The sequence below is a fragment of the Schistocerca nitens genome, chromosome 2 (assembly GCF_023898315.1).
Source record: "Schistocerca nitens isolate TAMUIC-IGC-003100 chromosome 2, iqSchNite1.1, whole genome shotgun sequence".
In the NCBI taxonomy this organism is placed as follows: domain Eukaryota; kingdom Metazoa; phylum Arthropoda; class Insecta; order Orthoptera; family Acrididae; genus Schistocerca; species Schistocerca nitens.
Window position 1 is genome coordinate 1,053,447,332 of NC_064615.1, and position 21,988 is coordinate 1,053,469,319.

The following is a 21,988-nucleotide window of genomic DNA, read 5'->3' on the forward strand; positions in this document are numbered from 1 at the left end:
CCCTAGTGAGACAAGCCTCTACATCCTTACATTTGTCCTCTAGCCATCCCTGCTTAGCCATTTTGCACTTCCTGTCGATCTCATTTTTGAGACGTTTGTATTCCTTTTTGCCTGCTTCATTTACTGAGGTATCCACGCCGAATCGGCGTTCAGGAGTGGGACAATCTGGACCAACAGTGCCTTGATAAACTTGTGGATAGTACGCCACGATGAATACAGGGATGCATCAACGAATTAGGACGTGCTAATAGGTATTAGGGGTACCGAAGTGTACAGCAATCTAGACCAACACCCATGGAGGTCTCGCTGTATGGTGGTACAACATGCAATGTGTGGTTTTCATGACCAATAAAAAGGGCGGAAATGATGTTTATGTTGATCTCTATTCAAATTTTCTGCACAAGTTCTGAAACTCTGGTAACCGAGGCGATGCAATTTTTTTAATGTGTTTAGTAGCTGTTATAGTTATCAACCTATGTTGCCTTTCACCACTCAAATTTCTTTCTTTTCGTCGGAATCGCTTAATAGGGATGTACTTTATAAAAGGATCTGTTTGCTAAACTTGAATCACAATTTACGTGAAAACTTCTATTATGTGTTCTCCGAAGGTAGATTGCCCTAAACCTATCACAATCTACGGTCTACTATGTGGCACTATTATTATCCGAATTTTTAACACTGAAACTTCATATTTAAGCACAGTAAACGGATTTTTTTTCCATTCTATCTGTATCATTAAGATTGTACTCATTTTTGGCAACATGAGGCTCAAAAACCGCTAATTGGCACTAATCAGGAATATTTTACATCGTTAGACCATGGTATACGAACGCCCACCGACGACGGCCACCGACTCAAAACTGCTCACAGCTTGAACGCTGCAACAATGTATCTATAGTCGCCTGGCAAAGTGGTTTACCTCCTTTTCCCCTGATTTTGAGGACGCATTTATTACCCATAATATGAAAGAATAAGTAAACAAATGTATAGAACGTTGATATTTATAAATGATGTCACATGTGAGGTGAGGATAAAATCTCCAGACACGTTTTCAGTAGTGACATTGAGCAACATTATTTGTACCGGGCAGTCGGTACATTGGTGTTACTTTGTTCTACAGATACAACCATGCTACCGATGTTACTGACACACTACTCTGAAGGGCTAAATGGCGCATCGGTTTTCTCGGACTTTAACTGAATGCTATCACCCCTCGTTCTGTTATGCTGAAATGAATTCGACATGTAGCAAAGTGCAAGTCACGGGCTACAGCCCATGCGATATTTGGAGCCTGCCTTCCTGTTATCATTTCCTGCTCAATGCCAGACACAGCGCTTGTGCAATACGCAAAGCAGCCCCTATTATCCCAGTAGGTGTGTTGGACTTACTTGTAGTTGGACATGAGCATGCTGACATCCTGGAAGTTGGGTGGCGAGGACCCGGAATCCTTCTTCCAGAGGATTCTCGGCACAGGAGAACCGTCCGCAGAGCAAGGCAGCGTCACGGATCTGCCGGCCTCCACCTGCGTGTCCTTGGGCTGACGCTTCCAAGATGGCGGCTCTAGTGGCAGGAGAAGAGCCATGCTTATTAACTCTAGTCACATACTGCTCTAGCAAGTACAGTGTAATTCATAAGTACTTCCAAGGATTTCAGAAGTTAGTGTGAAACTAGAAGAGATACAGTAAAACGACAAGTATCAGTGGACAGAGAATCGCCCCAATTTCGATTCATAATACACGCTGCGGCGTAGTTGTACAGCTTATCACTAGGTGGCAGGCGCGTCAGGACATGTAAACAAATCATCCTCTTCGTATAGTTGGACAGCATTTTTTCGTGCCAGCAGATAGGGAACCCAGTTAACAGATTTCCAAAGTAGGCTGCTGTCGTTGCACCTTTCTGGGCATGGGAGCAGCAACTTTGATGAACTGCATGCGTATATTGACGTTTACCACATCACAAACGGTACACCAGTTGAACACTATGTAATCTGAGTCGAGAGAAGAGCTGCTTTCTCCACAGATTCTGTATGTCTTGCAGTATTCACAGAGTCATCCTCTCAAACCATAGGGAACATACGAATAATACTGAAATAAACAATTATAAAAATGGTTCAAATGGCTCTGAGCACTATGGGACTTAACATCTATGGTCATCAGTCCCCTAGAACTTAGAACTACTTAAACCTAACTAACCTAAGGACAGCACACAACACCCAGTCATCACGAGGCAGGGAAAATCCCTGACCCCGCCGGGAATCGAACCCGGGAACCCGGGCGTGGGAAGCGAGAACGCTACCGCACGACCACGAGCTGCGGACAAAACAATTATACATGGTGAATGTAAAGTAAGGGGCATAGTTCAGGATGTGATTCCTGATAAGAATGGGGAGGTCAGGGGTATACAAATACATTTCAGGATGTGATACCTGTCAAGAAAAGGAAGTTCATAGCAAAATATGGATTGTGATCCTGCGTTACAGGGATAAGTTATGGGGATAAAGTACAGGAAGGGAAAGGTTATTTGCAACTTATACCGAAATCAGACTGCCCTTCTAAGGGTGAAAGGCATGAAAAGGGAACAGTAGTTGACAATGGAGTGAGGCACAGTTTTAACCTACCCCCATCTAATTCAGTTTTGACATTCAGCATGGCAGTAATGGGAACAAAGGAGAAATTAGGAAAAGAGATTAAACTTCAAAGCGAAAAAATAAATTCTATGATGTTAGCGGATTACGTAGTGATGATGATCAATTTAGAGAAACATTTTTAAATAATAACAAATGAAATCGAGGATCTGTTACATGACGATCAGTATGGCTTTACGAAAGGTACCAGAAAACTAGTTCTGACGTTGCGCTTGATAATAGAGCCAAACGTAGAAAACTCAAGACACGTTAATGTAATGTGTCGACTTAGAAAAAGCATTCGACAATGTAAAATGGTGTAAGAAGTCAGAAATTCTCAATAAAATGGTTGTAACCTACAGTGAAAGTTAATATACAACATGTACAAGGACTGACAGGGAAAAATAAGAATGGAAGACCAAGAACGAAGTCCTCGGATTATAAAGGGTTTAAGTCAGAAATGCAGTCTTTCACCGCTACTGTTCAAGCTGTACATCGAACGAGCAACGACGGGAAGAAAAGAAAGGTTCACGAGTGGAATCAAAATTCACACAATCGTGGCTTATGTACACAACCCATACTGTCGCTAACCGCACCTGGTTCCTATATGCAGTAAAGGCACAACGCACACAGTAACATCACACAGAGCCAACTGCCTTTATACTGAGTTCCACCCTCTATCACCTAAGTCGTTGATCTCTGGTTATATACTGTACTACAAACGCGATACTACACTACTGGCCCTTAAAATTGCTACACCAAGAAGAAATGCAGATGATAAACGGGTATTCATTGGACAAATATATTACACTGGAACTGACGTGTGATTACATTTTAACGTGATTTGGGTGCATAGATCCTGAGAAATCAGTACCCAGAACAACCACCTCTGGCCGTAATAACGGCCTTGATACGCTTGGGCATTGAGTCAAACAGAGCTTGGATGGCGTGTACAGCTGCCTATGCAGCTTCAACACGATGCCACACTTCATCAAGAGTAGTGACTGGCGTATTGTGATGAGCCAGTTGCTCAACCACCATTGAGCAGACATTTTCAATTGGTGAGAGATCTGGAGAATGAGCTGGCCAGGGCAGCAGTCGAACATTTTCTGTATCCAGAAAGGCCCGTACAGGACCTGCAACAAGCGGTCGTGCATTATCCTGCTGAAATGTAGGGTTTCGCAGGGTCGAATGAAGGGTAGAGCCACAGGTCGTAACACATCTGAAATGTAACGTCCACTGTTCAAAGTGCCATCAATGCAAACAATAGATGACCAAGACGTGTAACCAGTGGCATCCCATACCATCACACCGGGTGATACGCCAATATGGCGATGACGAATACACGCTTCCAATGTGCGTTCACCGCGATGTCGCCAAACACGGATGCGGCCATCATGATGCTGTAAACAGAACCTGGATTCATCCGAAAAAATGATGTTTTGCCATTCGTGCACCCAAGTTCGTCGTTGAGTACACCATCGCAGGCGCTCCTGTCTGTGACGCAGCGTCAAGGGTAACCGCAGCCATGGTCTCCGAGCTGATAGTCCATGCTGCTGCAAACGTCGTCGAACTGTTCGTGCAGATGGTTGTGTTCTTGCAAACGTCCACATCTGTTGACTCAGGGATCGAGACGTGGCTGCACGATCCGTTACAGCCTTGCGGATAAGATGCCTGTCATCTCGACTGCTAGTGATACGAAGCCGTTGGGATCCAGCACAGTGTTGCGTATTACCCTCCTGAATCCACCTATTCCATATTCTGCTAACAGTCATTGGACCTCGACCAACGCGAACAGCAATGTCGCGATACGATAAACGGTAATCGCGATAGGCTAGAATCCGACCTTTATCAAAGTTGGAAACGTGATGGTACGCATTTCTCCTCTTTACACGAGGCATTACAACAACGTTTCACCAGGCATCGCCGGTCAACTTCTGTTTGTGTATGAAAAATCGGTTGGAAACTTTCCTCATATCAGCACGTTGTAGGTGTCGCCACCGGCGCCAACCTTGTGTGGATGGTCTGAAAAGCTAATCATTTGCATATCACAGCATCTTCTTCCTGTCGGTTAAATTTCGCGTCCGTAGCACGTCATCTTCGTGGTGTAGCAATTTTAATGGCTAGTAGTGTATTCGACTGCATTTGTCTGTACACTGCATCTCGTAGCACTGTGTGTACACTGTGCACAACTATTCTAACGAAGAGTGTTAATTTTCCTACACATGTCTACGCCTTTATTCTGTTTTCCACTGCTGTATAAAATAAATAATTGAGGACGATGGGTGGGTGAGATAAAGACTAGGGCACAAGAGATGAATTTGTGGAGGAATGCATCAAACAGGATATACGATTGATGAGGCAGAAAAATAGCACACTACCTACAAGGGTCGAAGGGTATGAATAGGAAACAATTGTTGAGAGGGAGTGAGACAGGGTGTAGCATTTCGTCGATGGTACACTGAGTAAGGCAGTAAGGGAAACGAATGACAAATTTGAAATGGAAATTAAGCTTCAGAGGGAAAAAAAAAAAAAAAAAAAACCGTGTAAGGTTTGCTGATGATTTAATGATTGAGACATTTTTAGTTAAATATCTGGATAACTTTGTAACGGCATATAAATAGTGGAGCCTGTGTTTACCGTTCACAGTAACCTGCACAGTGTAGTGGGCGGAGGCTGCTGCGTTGGCCGCGTGGCAAGAGTAGTTTCCGGCGTGCCTGGGGGCGAGTCTGCGGAAGCTGAGCGTGCTCGAGTAGTCGTCGATGGTCTTCTCGGAGACCTCCTCGTCCTCGGGCACCGGCGCGCCGTCTTTCAGCCAGCTGATTTCGATCGGGAGGTCGCCTTTACTGACGATACAAGACAGGTGCGTCCGCATTCCTCTCTGTAGGTCCGGCTTTGTCGATATTGGGTCTATCTGAGGGGGTTCTGAAAAAGAAAAAAAAAGGCTATGTTACGGATGTCTTTGAAATGATGATCCGTAAAGAGACTCATTTTTTTCATTTGCACATAACAGGTTACGTTCACCAGGTGATTTTACTAAAAAGGGGCAAATTCAGGAATCGATTCCTTGGAGAATAAGCAGCAATAGAGACGGAAATGCCTTGCAAGGAAGGTACACACGCAGGCGGAGAAAAGACCTTTGCCAGAGTACACAGTATCAACACTAGAGAGGTGGTCCGCCACCATGGGGTAAACGAGACGCCCTTGTGGAACATACTGCTCAACAGTGCGTGCAGAACTTCTCCCCAGTTAGTAAGACTTGACGTCATCAGGTGAAGCAGACAAGCAACCTGACGTATACCTAAAACTACTACAAAATTTTTATAACAACTGCTAACTAATTTTGTTTGTAAGACGACCAGCTTCAGATCACTCTTGCTAGAGGTTCTGTGTCTAGGTACAGTGGAAGCGTATTTCGGTAGGTGATCATTAATGAGCCAAGCATTCAATACACTGTTGGCTATACCAAGAGTTAGTAGAATGCAGTTCTGTACCACGCTTAAGTGCACCAGAATAGAACGTCGACATATTCTCGGTACTAAGTGTAACCCGTCACTGATAAGGATATTGATGTGTCGGCAGAAGTGCCAACACCGTGTTGTTTGAGGAAGCCGAAATGCACGCTATAAGCTCACGCAGGATGGCGTGAGGTCTGAAACAGGATACGTAATGAATGCTATAAAGAAAAGTACGTAGCTTCTGGAATACTTAACTTTAATCCATAATTGGTGAACATTGGTCTTGTTACTGTACATGCTTCATTAGATACATAGCAAAGGAGAAATGGCGCCTTGCTAGGTCGTAGCAATTGACTTAGCTGAAGGCTATGCTAACTATCGTCTCGGCAAATGAGAGCGTAATTCTCAGTAAACCTTTCCTAGCAACGTCGGCTGTACAACTGGGGCGAGTGCTAGTAAGTCTCTCTAGACCTGCCGTGTGGCGGCGCTCGGTCTGCAATTACTGACAGTGGCGACACGCGGGTCCGACGTATACTAATGGACCGCGGCCGATTTAAAAGCTACTACCTAGCAAGTGTGGTGTCTGGCGGTGACACCACAGATATAAAAGTTATATATTTCATTATTATATTTTATATATTTTTCGTGGACGTGCTTCGTAGCGAGGACATGTCAACATTGTACTTTTCATAATAAGAAAGGTTCACAATTGCGCTTGCAATCGCGTTGGTGTAACCAACAGTGTACTGAAAACTTCGCTCTATAGTGAGCAAGTTCCGAGGTACACTTTCAGACGACGGTGTTGTAGCGTACAGTGAATGTAGATACAGAAACTCTAGCATGAGTGATCTGGAGCAGTAACAATTAATCAGTTGCAAAGTTGCAAAGTAGACAGGCAAAGAACGTTTAAAAAATTATAAGAATTTTAGACTATATTAGCAATGGACGTGTCTCTGCGGCAAAGATTCTGTCACAGGCTCATCGCGCAGGGCACCATCGTCCTGGATTTCTGTCATCCGTTCTATTCACAGATGAGGCCATCAGCAGCTTGTTGTCTTGTGGGTAACGTCGCTAACACCAGATCAAGAAGCCCCAGGTTCGGTTCAAGGCCGGGTCGTGAATTTTATGCGCTCAGGGGTGTGTGTATGTGTTGTCCCAATAACCATTACATCATCATCGACGCGCAAGTGTTCCAAGTGGTGTCTAATGGCACCAGGGGACCGAACTCACGAATATGCCGTTTCACCAATGAGACTGCCTTTACGAGAGGCAATATTGTCAACCTTTACGACACCGACTCATGGGCTGAAGTCCCCGTGGTGTAGTCGCAGCGATCCGTCAACACCGGTCCAGCCTCAATGCGCATAATTGTCGACCGCCTCGTGGGACCAATCATCATTCCCCATCGCTTCACAAGCGAGGCATACCCGTACTAACTGCGAGTGACCGTGCCTCCCCTGCTGGAAGACGTGTCTTTTGTCGTACGATGGGTAATATGGATACTACATGACGGTGCTCCAAAGTTGAAACACTTGTACAGACATTCCCACTTGCGTGGCGTGTTCCCGTGTGTCTTTCAATCACTGAAACCCCTACATTACTTTCAGGTGGCCGTATCTCCCTTGTAAAGTATTTTCGGCCGTATGTCCACCGATACTGCTCCTTTCCTCTCAGAGGTAGTTTATTATTGTTTGTGCCCATTTAGGAAAATCACTCTATACGTACACAGACTGAAACGGCAAGTGTCACACCGCCAACACTCTGACCGGATGAAACGAAACTTATACTCCAGTATTTCCAATCTGTGAGTCGTATTGATTGAAATTTCATTATTATACATGATAAGTTTCAGTATTTATAGTACAGAAAAATGCCATTCCTTCAGAACAAGAATAGTGTGTGTTGTTGCTATGATCTATCAACTCATTTGCGATTTCTGGTGAAGAACGAATTCCCCCCATGCACTCCTAGACGTCCTTACGTTCATCTGTTATTCCAGGGTCCTTAAAGGGCTTGCTTTGTTGTCCTCTATCCAATTTCCCCTTGGTTTTACTCCATGTCTTTGACGTTCCATTCGTATGGACATTACAGCATTATCTAACGAGTCTTTTTCTCTGATGAAAGGCCCAAACTACCCTATTTCATGTGTAGTGCATTGGCCTACAAAAACAGCATATATTTTATACACACATTAAAAAAAGTTGTGCATGACGTCGGTTTCGAGAGTTCCGGAACCTGTACAGAAAATATGAATAGAGAGCAACATAAACATCATTTCCGCCCTTTTTATTGCTCATGAAAAACACACACTGCATGTTGTACCACCATACAGCGAGACCTTCAGAGATGGTGGTCCAGATTGATGTACACAGGTACCTCTAATACCCCGTAGCACATCCTCTTGCGTTGATGCATGCCTCTAATTGTCGTCGCGTGCTACCGACAAGATCATCAAGGCACTGTTGGCCCAGATTGTCACACTCCCCAACGGCGATTCGGCGTAGATACCTCAGAGTAGTTGGTGGGTCACGTCGTCCATAAACAGCCCTTTTCCATCTATCCCACGCATGTTCGATGGGGCTCATGCCTGGAGAACATGCAGGCCACTCTAGTCGAGCGATGTCATTATTCTGAAAGAAGTCATTCCCAAGACGTGCACGATGTGGGCGCGAATTGTCGTCCATGAAGACGAATGCCTCGCCAATATGCTCCCGATATCGTTGCACGGCATTCACGTATCGTACAGCCGTTACGGGGCCTTCGATGACCACCAGCGGCGTACGTCGGCCCCATGTAATGCCACCTCAAAACAGCAGGGAACCTCCACCTTGCTGCAGTCGCTGGACAGTGTGTCTAAGGCGTTCAGCCTGACAAGGTTGCTTCCAAACACTTCTCCGACTATTGCCTGGTTGAAGGCATGTGCGACACTCATCGGTGAAGAGTACGTGATGCCAATCCTGAGCGGTCCATTTGTCATGTTGTTGGCCCCTTCTGTACTGCGGTGGATGGTGTCGTGGTTGCAAAGATGAACCTCGTCATGGACATCAAGAGTGAAGTTGCGCACCATGCAGCCTCTTGCGCACAGTTTGAGTCGTAACACGACATGCTGAGGTTGCACGAAAAGCATTCTTCAACATTGTGGCGTTGCTGTCAGAGTTCCTCCGAGTCATAATCCGTAGGTAGCGGTCATCCACTGCAGTAATAGCCCTTGGGCGGCCAGAGCGAGGCGTGTCATCGAAAATTCCTGTCTCTTTGTATCTCCTCCATGCCAGAACATCATCACTTCACTCCGAGACGCCTGGACACTTTCCTTGTTGAGAGCCCTTCCTGGCATACAATAACACTGCGGACATGATCGAACCGCGGTATTGACCGTCTAAGCATCGTTGAACTACAGACAACACGAGCCCTGTACCTCCTTCCTGGTGGAATAACCGGAACTGATCAGCTGTCGGACGCCCTCCGTCTCATAGACGCTGCTCATGGGTGGTTGTTTACATCTTTAGGCAGATTTACTGAAATCTTTGAACAGTCAACGGGTCTGTGTCTGTGATACAATATCCACAGTGAACGTCTATCTTCAGGAGTTCTATGAACCGGGGTGATGTAAAACTTTTTTTGATGTTTGTATTTTCCAGGATTATTTTTGCTTTCTTGGACCATGACATCCTCACTTAATTCTCCACACCCATATTTAAAATGAATACATTTTATTGTGAAGCACTTATTTCACTGTCCACAACTCATATCCGTACAGAACTGCGAGGAAGATCAGAAGGGCAGTCAAATAAATACCAAACACTCATCACCAGGTGACCATGGAATGGTTCCATTCAAAAATAATCATCACACACGTTGAGGCATTTATCCCATTGGAACACAATCAATTCCTGTTTCTCAGAAGGCGGTTGACCGCAGAGGGATCCGTAACCGCATCCTGTCTTGCACATCGTCGACCGACAGAAGCCCACGTTCACGCATGTCTTTCTTGAAGTCGTCAAAGATGTTCAAATCACACGGTGAAAGATCCAGGCTGCAGGGAGGATGTTGCATTGTTTCCCAAAGAAGTTGCTCAAGCGTAGCTTTCATGTGCTTGGCAGTGTGTGGACGGGCGCTATCGTGCAGCGGGAGGATTTTGTCTGACAGCATCCCTGGGCGTTTTCACATTATGTTGTGACGCAGTTTCTGCAAAGGCTCTCCGTAGCGCTGCTCATTGATTGTGGTTCCACGCCCGAGAAACTCTACGAGCAGAGAGTCGGTACACTCGAAGAAGAAAGTCATCGTGACCTTACCGGAACTTGTGTGAATTATCTTTAGATTTCTTTGGCGGGGAATATGTGGGATGGTTCCACAGATTTACCGTTTTCCCTAGTGATGTTGGAATGCTGTCGGACGGAATCATCCCATTGCAGGATAACTTCTTCCCCCCCCCCCCCCATCCCCCTCCCCCAGATTGCAGTCGAACGAAGGCTACGCTTCTGCCATTACGCTGGGAAACACTGCAGCATCCTCGTTAGGGCCCGGATCTTTTGCCGTGTAATTTTCAAATGTTTGGCAATCTGAAGAAAGACGTACGTGGGCATCGGTTTTAGTCTGACGAGGAAGTGCAAGAGTGGGTGCGGTTGTAGTTCCGTCAGCGTCTGAGCACGTTGTACGAAACAGGAATTGGTTGTCCCGCTTGCCAGTGGGATAAATGTATTAAACGTGTGTGGTGATTACTTTTGAACAGAATAATACCATGGTCTCGTTGTGGCGAGTGTTCGATTTTCGTCTGGCTGCTCCTTATACACTCCTGGAAATGGAAAAAAGAACACATTGACACCGGTGTGTCAGACCAACCATACTTGCTCCGGACACTGCGAGAGGGCTGTACAAGCAATGATCACACGCACGGCACAGCGGAAACACCAGGAACCGCGGTGTTGGCCGTCGAATGGCGCTAGCTGCGCAGCATTTGTGCACCGCCGCCGTCAGTGTCAGCCAGTTTGCCGTGGCATACGGAGCTCCATCGCAGTCTTTAACACTGGTAGCATGCCGCGACAGCGTGGACGTGAACCGTATGTGCAGTTGACGGACTTTGAGCGAGGGCGTATAGTGGGCATGCGGGAGGCCGGGTGGACGTACCGCCGAATTGCTCAACACGTGGGGCGTGAGATCGATGTTGTCGCCAGTGGTCGGCGGAAGGTGCACGTGCCCGTCGACCTGGGACCGGACCGCAGCGACGCACGGATGCACGCCAAGACCGTAGGATCCTACGCAGTGCCGTAGGGGACCGCACCGCCACTTCCCAGCAAATTAGGGACACTGTTGCTCCTGGGGTATCGGCGAAGACCATTCGCAACCGTCTCCATGAAGCAGGGCTACGGTCCCGCACACCGTTAGGCCGTCTTCCGCTCATGCCCCAACATCGTGCAGCCCGCCTCCAGTGGTGTCGCGACAGGCGTGAATGGAGGGACGAATGGAAACGTGTCGTCTTCAGCGATGAGAGTCGCTTCTGCCTTGGTGCCAATGATGGTCGTATGCGTGTTTGGCGCCGTGCAGGTGAGCGCCACAACCAGGACTGCATACGACCGAGGCACACAGGGCCAACACCCGGCATCATGGTGTGGGGAGCGATCTCCTACACTGGCCGTACACCACTGGTGATCGTCGAGGGGACACTGAATAGTGCACGGTACATCCAAACCGTCATCGAACCCATCGTTCTACCATTCCTAGACCGGCAAGGGAACTTGCTGTTCCAACAGGACAATGCACGTCCGCATGTATCCCGTGCCACCCAACGTGCTCTAGAAGGTGTAAGTCAACTACCCTGGCCAGCAAGATCTCCGGATCTGTCCCCCATTGAGCATGTTTGGGACTGGATGAAGCGTCGTCTCACGCGGTCTGCACGTCCGGCACGAACGCTGGTCCAACTGAGGCGCCAGGTGGAAATGGCATGGCAAGCCGTTCCACAGGACTACATCCAGCATCTCTACGATCGTCTCCATGGGAGAATAGCAACCTGCATTGCTGCGAAAGGTGGATATACACTGTACTAGTGCCGACATTGTGCATGCTCTGTTGCCTGTGTCTATGTGCCTGTGGTTCTGTCAGTATGATCATGTGATGTATCTGACCCCAGGAATGTGTCAATAAAGTTTCCCCTTCCTGGGACAATGAATTCACGGTGTTCTTATTTCAATTTCCTGGAGTGTATTTCGGTCGGTAGTTACAGTTTCGATACGATATTACAGTGACTGTATTGTTCGGAAGTACGATGCAGTGTTCCTTGAGACATTGCAAGCCGTTGCTTGCTTTAATCATAAACTTATCTCTGAGTGATGCTAAATGTTATTGTCTTTACGTAAAGAACAGTATTGTCTTCTCAATAATCTTCAAATCGTGAGTTACATTCTTTATTTATTATTTACGAAGTTAGTGAATTTACTCATGGCACTTTTGTTGCCTATGTTTGTGGTCATTTTCTGAACTAAAATTAATAATCAGATTAACTAATTTAATAAGATTCAACCTTGAATTACTGGTGTATCCATGTACTACCACAAAAAAGACAACGTTGAGTAGCTCAGGTAGTATGAATGAGAACAGTAGCACACTGAAGTTTACAAAGATAATGACAAGTTTTTATTCAAATTTTTATAACTACAACGAGCTGATAAATCTTACAAAAATAAATGACAAACAAAAGCCAGAAAAGAGATGTTGCTTGATTGGCAAAGCATTCACTGCGTGAAAACTATACAAATTCTGCCGTAAATTAATCCCTTTTACAACGCCTCTGACTTTGTTTACATGGATCCACAGTCAGACCGTTTTATTCAAATGAAATCATCTACGACCAAGCACATCACAAACCATGCTTCACTAGAGAACAGAGAGTTAAGAATATCATTTAATAACCCTACGATGTGCGCCCCCGGTAGCTGAGTGGTCAGCGCGACAGAATGTCAATCCTAAGGGCCCGGGCTCGTTTCCCGGCTGGGTCGGAGAGTTTGTCTGCTCAGGGACTGGGTGTTGTGGGACTCACTCAAAGTGATACCTGCACATGTGGCGTAAATGGATCACCAGAACACTTAGTTTTTCACTGCCCATTACAGATCGCAGACATAACACCTACACAACTACAAATATAAACGCAGGATGACATAAATACAGCCATCAGGAATAAAGACACATGGGAGGAGATCAACCAGGTGACAAATGAAGTATCCCAGGTACTGCACAAATCCTTTAAGTAATCAAGGCCGTACCAACGATTGCGACCAGAGACACAAAAGACACGGGAAACGGAAACGTGGGAGACTACCAGCTATGATGAAGAGAATGATACAGATGTTGCGGAAAACACAGATTCGGAAAACAGCAACATTATGTCACTCACTCAAACTCAATGACGGCTCTCAACACTAAGAATCGTGCCTAGATAAGCACCAACCCAACACAGTCAATTACGAATAACGCTTTAAACGTGCGATGCGGGTACGGAATGGATGGCTCGAAGTACATTTCGAGCCCGCCATCCCCTGTTGGCTAGACGGGGAGAGTCGGACCCCTTTTCCCGAACACCTCCAAAACCTCTCCGATACCCTCACAAATCCACAAATCAAACTCATATTTCAAAGTCTCATTAGGTTAAGTATAGCAGATAAGTTATATTAAGAATTCCCAGCATGATTTTCTTTAATTTGTTTCCTTTCTTCGTTTTAAAGCATTTTTCGTAAAACATATCGAGATTGAATTCCAAATTGTATCTAAACTGTTAAAGCTTGTACATAGATATGTGATATCACTCAACAATAAAAGATAAAGGTGAACAACGCAGAAACTGTTCCGCCTCCACGTGGCAGGGACGGGCAACATCGAGGGTGGCCGCAAGCTAACAAACTTGCGGCCACTCACGATGGCTAAGAGACCAGAAAACCTTGTTGGGTATATCACAAAAGGATTTTTGTGGTCAAAAAAGGACCAGCCATATACCCACAGGCGGCTAGTCACCCACCTGGTTTAATGAAAAAAAGTCCTAATCATCATCATTTCATCCCAATCGACGGGCAATGTTCAAATGGCTCTGAGCACTATGGGACTTAACATCTGAGGTCATCAGTCCCCTAGAACGTAGAACTACGTAAACCTAACTAACCTAAAGACATCACACACATCCATGCCCGAGGTAGGATTCGAACCTTCGACCGTACCGGTCGCACGGTTCCAGACTGTAGTGCCTAGAACCACTCGGCCACACCGGCCGGCTCGACGGGCACGTCGCCGAAGTGGCGTCAAATAAAAAGACCCGGCGAACGGTCTACCCGACGGGAGGACCTAGTCACACGACATTTACATTGGACATTTACGATGGTGCAGCAACGCTTTACTCTTTCACCTTGATTGAGGCAGCAGCAGCAGCAGCAGGAAACGGCACGCTGTGTGCGAGGAGCGGCGCTCTGCGGCAGCTGTAATGTTCTGGCTTCCACGAGTGTTTGCAACCTGCGCCGACTAGCGATTATTAGAACACGGGAAACTTCCCTATCAGAGTCCTAAAATTCTGACAGATTTCAGTGTGAGGTGCACCCGTTTGGTGGTCTGGTCAGACCAATGTCACTCACAGGCACGACTGTGTGCTCTAGAATTGTCGAACGCCAGACGGCCTACTCAGAATGAATAAGTTCACCCTCATGACCCATGATATGTCCGAGATGATACGCAATCCCACTGTCGGTACAGTTGGAAACTGCCACTGCCACTTAGTCCACCATAAGCTGCAGGCCACAAGTTCAAATGGTTCAAATGGCTCTGAGCACTATGGGACTTAACTTCTGTGGTCATCAGTCCCCTAGAACTTAGAACTACATAAACCCAACTAACCTAAGGACATCACACACATCCATGCCCGAGGCAGGATTCGAACCTGCGACCGTAGCAGTCCCGCGGTTCCGGACTGCGCGCTTAGAACCACTAGACCACCGCGGCCGGCCCAGGCCACAAGTCTCACCCGCTAAGGAAAGATTTGAAGTTCTCTACCAGGGAAGCACCAAAAGACAAAGGAGACAAAGAATCACAATACCTTTCCACCAAGCCTCGGTACAGGAGCCGAATTCGAAAAAAATCCAACTATTCTCTACTCACTCAATCTCCCCTCTTAACTGTTCTGTTGGCCTGGTAGCCAATCCAGACACAGCATTGACTTTCCCAAGCTGGAGCAATCCTCTGCTTTGCATATCCTGAATATCCTGAGGGGAGCCAGTCACCAACCCCAAATCTCTCTTCTGCGAAAAAAGATTTTAGATCAGAGAGGTTTTATTCTCATGGTAAGAATGGCCATGTTTCGGCAAAAAACCTATACCTAGACAGGATTACATTCCCTCATTTGATGAGAGATCTAATCTGTTCAGTTCACAATTTCCAATTTCTGAAAGAAGACTGTTAAGCTCCCCAGACAGTTTTGCACCTCGTTTAAAGTACCTGGCGACTTACTGGCGTCAGAGGAGTTACAGTCTTGCCTCCACTAACGTGCAGAATTCACTCAAAATGGTTCAAATGGCTCTGAGCACTATGGGACCTAACTTCTGGGGTCATCAGTCCCCTAGAACTTAGAACTACTTAAACCTAACTAGCGTAAGGACATCACACACATCCATGCCCGAGGCAGGACTCGAACCTACGACCGTAACCGTCGCGCGGTTCCAGACTGTAGCGCCTAGAACCTCTCGGCCACTCCACCAGTCACTCACTCCTTATCGTACCAGCTTCTAACATGAGATTGCTTAGAGTTTTATGACCGTCCCACTGTTTGCAAGAAAAAGATTGCAGCAGTCTCTCTTATATGCCTCCCTCCACCAAGTTTTCACCAGTCGGTCACCTTCTCGATGGTCAATCGCTTGGCCCAGGTATAATGTTTTGCGAACCGGCGCCCTCCCACTCTAATCCTATGTGGGAAGAGGGACGTGCCATTCCCTCTGCAGGTGCTGTCCACAGAGCGCTGCTCCCCAGAATCATTCGCACAGCCAGGTCGCTGGATACTGTATTTATGACCCGCAACCCATCTTTCTCCCTCTTCTCCGTCGCCTCCGCTACGGCCCCATGGGTAGAAGTTCTCTATAGGCTACACATACAGTTATATGAACATTCTGCCAGCAATTTCCTCATGAAAAAAGCTATAAACCATACATGCTAAACGTAGCACTACGGAACTCCATGATCATGACCTAAAATATGAATATTAATCTGACTGACAGAGTTGTTAAAGTGAGAGAGTGCCGCGGCACCTCTCAACATGCATGCATGTCCGAAGGAACTGGCTCGGTGGCAAGTACAGCCCTTCTGAAATACATGAAATGTATTCATACCTGCAAACATGGACGACCATGAGCTGTGATATGGAATGACGACAATGAAAATTTGTGTCAGACTCGGACTCGAAGCGGCATTTACAGCTATCACACTATCGCTTTAAGCAGAAAATCCGGGTTCGAGTACCAGCCCGACACAGGTTTACATTGTCGTCATTCCCTTATACAGCAGATCCTTGTCCGTATTCGCAGCTGCGAATACGTTTCAAGTTACGGTTTCCTTTCCTTGAGGAAGTGGCTTAATTGTAGCGTCTATTCCAAGTTGTACACTTTTTCTTATTCCTCAGTGCAGGAGCTACTTATTGGCATCGCATATCCCAAAATTATATTACCATAGACTTCCTCAATGTTTTCTCCTTATCACCACATTAATCTTCATTCCTGTCGTCACAATTTTTGTTTTCTTCAAAATTAGCCTTAAACTAACTTTTGGCTTTCTTTTCGCATTTTTTCCAACATACTTTTAATGTTTTCTCTACTACAGATTATAAGTGAATCGTCGGAATATATTAATTGATGCCCCCTCCCTCCCTTCCCCCTCACCCCCACCTCCAAATTTTAACTCCAGTTTCCATATCTGACACACCTCCACTTCTCATTATATATCATCATACATTTTGAAAAGAAGCATCTATGGTACAGATAACTTTTTTCCATGTCTCCAAAGTTTCTATAAATTCTTGCTATATTTTTACTAATCTTCTTGGTTTTTGTATAGATTTATGACTTGTAGTGTAAAGGGCTCTGGTATTCCCATAAAATCTATTATTTCCCACATTTTTTAGCGACTTACATAGTTAAATGCTTTGCTGTAGTCTGAGAAGAGCGCAAATAAGTCTTCTTGATATTCTTCCAATTTTTCCATTACCCAACTAACATTTCCTGTTCGGTCCTTGGTGCTTTTACCTTTTCTGTACTATGTTCACTCGGCAACTACCTGTCCATTTATATTTTGAGTCAATTCAGGATGATTTTTAAAAGAATCTTGCTAGATTGTGGCATCAAAGCTATTGTCCTGTAATTTTCACACATTTTTGAGTTTAGTTTCCTTAGGACTGTTATGCAACTGGTATTTTCCAACCATGTGGGCCAGGTACGTATAGAGTATATTGTGGATCACGAGTAAGGAAATATTATTATTATTATTATTAAACATCAGATTGAGAAGGGGAAGCAGCATGTACTTGCGTGGCTCCCTTTCCCGTTTAGAAAGTGCCGCGTACCAATATGGAACAGTGAGGCTTTGTGGAGAAGTAAAGTTTCCTAACAAATTCCCGGGCGTCACTCGCACTGAAAATGTACCTAAGGGCCAGTTTAAAACTGAGTTTGAAGAATAAGCAGTATGTTAATGTCGGCCTCGACTGTTGTGTTCACACAATGACACGTCGGACACGGTTCGCTCTGTGAAAAAACTTGGCACATTAAAAGTAAATGATTAAGGTTGCCCAACTACCAAAACAAACACAAAATTATGAGCTTGGATTTAACATACAGATAACATGTTAACACTTACGTCAATAACAATGGCAGAGCCTGAGTGGTTTGAAAAGTTTAGAAATCACGTAGGCGCGTCAGTGGCGCTGGATTCATTTCTCGTTGTAAATTATCAAAATACATCATTACAATGCGTAGTTAAATATTATACATGGACAAATAAATGGCTCTTGGCCTCTTTAACCACTCTGCGTTAGTCACATATACTAGTCCCACATGCATATCTCTGTAGGTTTTAACAAATTACAAATCTTATAATGACGGGTATGTAATAGTGCATCCGTATTATACAGGAGATAAAAAGAGAGTGATATCGTCCGGCAGTGGACGATGGGTTGTGCGCTTGCTTTCTTTGTCTTCAGAGTTTGTCTTTAATATCGATGTTTTTACATGCGCGTTGAATTAGCCTATAGTTTCTTAGGCGCGTCAGTGGCGCTGGATTCATTTCTCGTTGTTAATTGTGAAAATACATCATTACACTGCGTAGTTAAATATTACACATTGACAAATAAGTGCCTCTTGGCCTCTTTCGTTACTCAAATCAGTGTTTTATGTGACGAGATGTGGTGGTGTGAAAATAAAACATCTCAATATGATGGTTATTTCGCGTGCGTAACAATACTGGAACTTTCCAGGTCGAGATCGCAGCGCAGCATGACCAGAGGATGTGCGCATGCAGCTTATATCCGTCACCTGGACTCTGCGAAAGGTCGAATGTTTGGCATGGCGGACAAGGGAGCATCATACCGACAGAGAGCTCATATACTTTACCTGGATGCAGTGTAATGTCAACAGAACGAGTGGTGGCGACATGGACTCAGGACAGCAGAGTGGCAAGAAGAATATGCACCGAACCTTCCAGACGCAGTATACTACGAGATTACGGTTCCACTGGCTCTGCTGAATAGACGGATGACAACACCTGAAATTCTGGTAGAACACATCGGCAGAGCAGCACCACAAAGCGTCAGGAACTGATTACGGGTCAGTCCAGTCAGTGAAAGAAAATTTGGGGAAAAAGTCATGTGGTTTTGCTGAGCACTTTTTGAACCATTAGCTACGGAGTGTGCAGAGATGTTTAGTTCCCAGAAAGTGCGTTAACACTGTACGGAAACTGTTCTACTCTGCTAGAGGGGAAACTGATTCTTAATCATCCTGTACGACAATTCTAGCTTTCTTCCGGGAAATGTAACTTCCTACATTACGAGTGCTGACCCTTTCAAACTACACCTTCCCTGCATTTCCTTGGACAGGAAGACAAAATAACTTCTTGTTTATGTGCAACTGGAGTTATTTTCAGTTTATTAAGTGCTTATTTGCAGTTGTTAAGTGAGCTGTCAGTGATGCTGAGAGAATTAGATTAGGAAATGAGACACTTAAAGTACTAAAGGAGTTTTGCTATTTGGGGAGCAAAATAACTGATGATGGTCGAAGTACAGAGGATATAAAATGTAGACTGGCAATGGCAAGGAAAACGTTTCTGAAGAAGAGAAATTTGTTAACATCGAGTATTGATTTAAGTGTCAGGAAGTCGTTTCTGAAAGTATTTGTATTGAGTGTAGCCACGTATGGAAGTGAAACATGGACGATAAATAATTTAGACAAGAAGAGAATAGAAGCTTTCGAAATGTGGTGCTACAGAAGAATGCTGAAGATAAGATGGGTAGATCACATAACTAATGAGGAGGTATTGAAAAGAATTGGGGAGAAGAGAAGTTTGTGGCACAACTTGACTAAAAGAACGGATCGGTTGGTAGGACATGTTCTGAGGCATCAAGCTATCACCAATTTAGTACTGGAGGGCAGCGTGGAGGGTAAAAATCGTAGAGGGAAACCAAGAGATGAATACACTAAGCAGATTCAGAAGGATGTAGGTCGCAGTAGGTACCGGGAGATGGAAAAAGCTTGCACAGGATAGAGTAGCATGGAGAGCTGCATCAAACCAGTCTCAGGACTGAAGACCACAACAACAACAACAAATGAGCTGTTGTGGAAAAAGGTTAACGACTGGACTGGAAACAGTAGGGCTGCTTGTAACTGTAACACGTTGTCTATATGTATTCGACAATGCAGATTTCATTGCGTCTGTTGTCAATGGCTGAAATACACTCCTGGAAATGGAAAAAAGAACACATTGACACCGGTGTGTCAGACCCACCATACTTGCTCCGGACACTGCGAGAGGGCTGTACAAGCAATGATCACACGCACGGCACAGCGGACACACCAGGAACCGCGGTGTTGGCCGTCGAATGGCGCTAGCTGCGCAGCATTTGTGCACCGCCGCCGTCAGTGTCAGCCAGTTTGCCGTGGCATACGGAGCTCCATCGCAGTTTTTAACACTGGTAGCATGCCGCGACAGCGTGGACGTGAACCGTATGTGCAGTTGACGGACTTTGAGCGAGGGCGTATAGTGGGCATGCGGGAGGCCGGGTGGACGTACCGCCGAATTGCTCAACACGTGGGGCGTGAGGTCTCCACAGTACATCGATGTTGTCGCCAGTGGTCGGCGGAAGGTGCACGTGCCCGTCGACCTGGGACCGGACCGCAGCGACGCACGGATGCACGCCAAGACCGTAGGATCCTACGCAGTGCCGTAGGGGACCGCACCGCCACTTCCCAGCAAATTAGGGACACTGTTGCTCCTGGGGTATCGGCGAGGACCATTCGCAACCGTCTCCATGAAGCTGGGCTACGGTCCCGCACACCGTTAGGCCGTCTTCCGCTCACGCCCCAACATCGTGCAGCCCGCCTCCAGTGGTGTCGCGACAGGCGTGAATGGAGGGACGAATGGAGACGTGTCGTCTTCAGCGATGAGAGTCGCTTCTGCCTTGGTGCCAATGATGGTCGTATGCGTGTTTGGCGCCGTGCAGGTGAGCGCCACAATCAGGACTGCATACGACCGAGGCACACAGGGCCAACACCCGGCATCATGGTGTGGGGAGCGATCTCCTACACTGGCCGTACACCACTGGTGATCGTCGAGGGGACACTGAATAGTCCACGGTACATCCAAACCGTGATCGAACCCATCGTTCTACCATTCCTAGACCGGCAAGGGAACTTGCTGTTCCAACAGGACAATGCACGTCCGCATGTATCCCGTGCCACCCAACGTGCTCTAGAAGGTGTAAGTCAACTACCCTGGCCAGCAAGATCTCCGGATCTGTCCCCCATTGAGCATGTTTGGGACTGGATGAAGCGTCGTCTCACGCGGTCTGCACGTCCAGCACGAACGCTGGTCCAACTGAGGCGCTAGGTGGAAATGGCATGGCAAGCCGTTCCACAGGACTACATCCAGCATCTCTACGATCGTCTCCATGGGAGAATAGCAGCCTGCATTGCTGCGAAAGGTGGATATACACTGTACTAGTGCCGACATTGTGCATGCTCTGTTGCCTGTGTCTATGTGCCTGTGGTTCTGTCAGTGTGATCATGTGATGTATCTGACCCCAGGAATGTGTCAATAAAGTTTCCCCTTCCTGGGACAATGAATTCACGGTGTTCTTATTTCAATTTCCAGGAGTGTAGTTTTCGCAGCGTGAGGTGTATCAAATGCACCATCGATGCCTCAGCTCTCCCAACCCCTAAAGGGTTCATTAATTGACTGCAAAGTGACCCAACACAGTTACACAGCTTTACAAAATGATGTCAATAATACACAGCGTCAAGATGACATTTTTAGCAATCCAGTCCCTTTACTACCAACACTATGCAGGTCGCTGACAACATAACACAGTTTAAACAATACTTGGCCATTACTTACAGCAACGTATTTGAAACAAAAGCTCATTTTATAAATGCAAATAAGCATCAGTTAATAAACTAAAAATATCTACACTGCTTAAAGATGATCTCCGTGAAGCTATTTTATGTATTCACATAAGAGAAATGGAGAGGAACTGCTGGTGAAGTGTAGTCTATTGTAAACTGAAAACTGGGTAGCACTCACCGTGGGTGAAGTCGCTTTCTCAGAAGGACTCTACAGCTGCCGTACAGGATGGCTAAGTCTCAGTTTCCACTCTAGAAGAGCAGAAAGGTGTGCACAATTTATTATCATTGGT

At 46.0% G+C, this 21,988-nt stretch overlaps 1 protein-coding gene across 1 annotated transcript in view; it reads right to left on the reverse strand.

Annotated features, from left to right (window-relative positions):
* The window catches only part of LOC126235535 (Down syndrome cell adhesion molecule homolog), a 199,769-nt gene that overhangs the window by 22,721 nt on the left and 155,060 nt on the right, over positions 1-21,988 (reverse strand). Inside the window, exons 11-12 of the mRNA XM_049944254.1 lie at positions 5,264-5,548; positions 1,389-1,560 (exon numbers count right to left, since the gene is read on the reverse strand). Of these exons, the coding sequence (XP_049800211.1) occupies positions 1,389-1,560; positions 5,264-5,548 (457 nt within the window). The remainder of the gene's footprint in view (positions 1-1,388; positions 1,561-5,263; positions 5,549-21,988) is intronic.